Source organism: Cyprinodon variegatus, unplaced genomic scaffold (genome assembly GCF_000732505.1).
Source record: "Cyprinodon variegatus isolate N-32 unplaced genomic scaffold, C_variegatus-1.0 Scaffold653, whole genome shotgun sequence".
Classification (NCBI taxonomy): domain Eukaryota; kingdom Metazoa; phylum Chordata; class Actinopteri; order Cyprinodontiformes; family Cyprinodontidae; genus Cyprinodon; species Cyprinodon variegatus.
Genome location: NW_015151106.1, coordinates 221,765 through 224,378, shown reverse-complemented (window position 1 = coordinate 224,378; position 2,614 = coordinate 221,765). Strand labels below are relative to the sequence as shown.

General features: G+C 39.7%; 1 protein-coding gene across 1 annotated transcript in view; it reads left to right on the top strand.

The window, feature by feature from the left end:
- Positions 1 to 929, top strand: part of LOC107096827 (dynein light chain Tctex-type 1-like) — a 5,438-nt gene extending 4,509 nt beyond the window's left edge. The window contains exons 4-5 of the mRNA XM_015393697.1: positions 90 to 167; positions 687 to 929. Of these exons, the coding sequence (XP_015249183.1) occupies positions 90 to 167; positions 687 to 760 (152 nt within the window). The 3' untranslated portion in view covers positions 761 to 929. The remainder of the gene's footprint in view (positions 1 to 89; positions 168 to 686) is intronic.
- The last annotated feature ends 1,685 nt before the right edge of the window (positions 930 to 2,614 follow it).

Sequence of the window (2,614 nt, the reverse complement as noted above, 5' to 3'; positions counted from 1 at the left end):
GATTTTAGATTCTATTCTGGATTTAACAGGAAGCCAATGAAGAGAAGCAGACGAGTTTTTTGCAGCTAACTGTGGGTTTATGTTTGCAGTAACGTGCTCCGTGATGCAGAAAACCGGCGCCGGCCTCCACACCGCCAACTCCTGCTACTGGGACACCAGCATGGACGGTGAGCTCCTCCCCCGCTTCACAGCGTTTCATCCTTCAGGCTCTCTGAAGCTGCAGATTCATCACTTTTAGGCCTTTAAAAACTGAAAATGTTTATTGTAAATTTTAGCATAAAAGGGAAAAAAATGTGACTTCCATTCTTTTTCATCCATTAACATGATCATTATAGATTTTGTGTCAACCCATCACAAAACTACCAATATTTACACATAAATATTAATTAAAAACTATTAAGAGACTCGAAATGCAAAAAACAAATAAGATTCTGAGTCCGAAATAAAAATGAATTATAAGATATTAAAGATTTGAAGTTGGACTGATTTGCAGTGAATTGATCACATGACCTGGAAGCTAGTGAGCAAAAATTCTAATATTTTCATTTAAAAATGCCTAAAAAATGATTTGAGATTTAAAATGGAAAGATTAAAAACCGTAAGTTTCGAAGCCAATAGAGTTCTATTAAAATAGTTTAATAAAATAAAAAGGATTCTGCTTCAGGTTGTCTCTGTTCGCTCTGCAGGAAGCTGCACCGTGAGGTGGGAGAACCGGACCATGTACTGTGTGGTCAGCGTCTTCGCCGTCTCCATCGCTTAGAGGTCGAGGGGCTGCAACGCGGCGATCTGAGCAGCAGGGGGAGCCAGACGACAAGCTTCTGTATCTAAAGCTGCAGCTGTATCATGTAGGAAGGATGTTTTTATATAAAAGCTGCTGCTAAATAAACATAAATTCTGGACCAAATGGGAGGTTTTGTTTTTTTTATGCAGAATCATTTTTATGATTTTGGTTTAATGACAGTCCTAAACGTTTCCATGGCAACGGTTTTTATAAAACATAGACGTGAATTCCTGAAGGCCCGTCCGTTATCTGTCTCTGCAGAAAATCTGATTTATTTATGTTGACATTAAACTGAATTAATTCCTCAAGAAGAAGAAAAATCCTGCTCTGGTTGGTGGAATCAGATCAAAGACTTTAGTTCGTAAACATCCAGCGGGTTTCCAAACTACGACGGACTGTTAGGGCCGGGAGAGAGATTATTTTTATTCTTTATTTTCAGGATAAAGTTGAATAATAACGAGAATGAAGTCATCACCTGTTTCAGAGGGGAAGCTTTGATCTCCGACCAGCTTTGACATCCTGCCCAGTTTGATAAAACATTTCCTGATTAGTCAAACCGATGCTAAAGTAGAACTTCCCATGTTGCTCCACATTCCTCATTTTAGGGAAGAAAGTGCTTCTTGTATGAGTCGTCATTGCTACGGTTTTGGTTCCGTTAAGTTTTCAGTTTCACTTTGATGCCTGTTTTTCTTTGTTTTCTAGTTTTATTGGTCTGATTCCTATTTTTTGGTGTTTTCTGGATGTTTTTTTTAGGATTCGTTCACATTGAGGGATTGATGCTCTACTCCGATTTTTTTGTGGAATCCGTTTTTTTTTGCGTTCTGGTTGACATTTCCAAATTTATGTGACTTGTATGTGATCTCCTGTGTGAACTGCGTTAATCTAGCGATCTTTCCCAACCTTAAGCACACAATCTTTTCAAGGTGGTTAAACATGAATTCTGCTCTCTGCATCATCGTCCGCCATGTTTGTTGTTTTTCTTGCCGCTTCTGCGTAGCAAGACGCAGAATAATGAGCTTTGTCGGGTATTAATTGCGACCTTGCCGTTCAGACATAGGTCGCATTTAAAAATATCAGATTCGTATCGGATTCAGGACCACATCGCCAAGTAGCCTGGGTCGCATTGGAAAAATCGTATCTTTGTTGTTCAGACAGCCATGAAAAGATCGTATACAGGTCGCATATGGGCCAAAAAATCGGATTTGGGTGACTTCAGGCTGCAGTGTGAACGTTGCCTTTGCTGCCCTCTTGTGTCCATTTCTCTAGCTCCCTTCTAGACTCCTCTGTTCACAGCTGCTCCCAATCAGCTCATCAGTCCCGTCTTTGTTCAGTCTCCCATATATACTCTCCCTGTGCGGTTCCTCACTGCTGGTTCCTCGTCTTTTCCTGGTTCTACAGGTGAGTTTTTTCCCATTAAGTTGTCTGCTTTTTGGTTCCATGTATTTTGTTCTTTAATTTTTGGATTTTTGTCTCAGTTATTCAGTTAAATCCCCTCTGCCTCCTCGTCTGCATTTGGGTTCTCAGAACTTCAACCAAACCCTGATGGTCATAAAATGCAACTGTATTCTCGGAATTTTACGACTTTGTTCTCGTAGTTTTACAACTTTACCTTCGAAATAAAAAAAAAAGAAACACATCTAGCCTGGCCCGATACTTTTGTACCGAACCTTCGTCCTGGGGAACAAATTCTGGACACGTGTCGCCTTGATGTGTCAGATTATTTTTGAAGGGTTTAATTTTTACTGTGCGTTTTGTAGGAGTTGTCATAAATGCGACTTTATTCTCGCATTTATTATTTTTTTGTTTTTATGCACTAGTGGCTCTTTTTTTTGG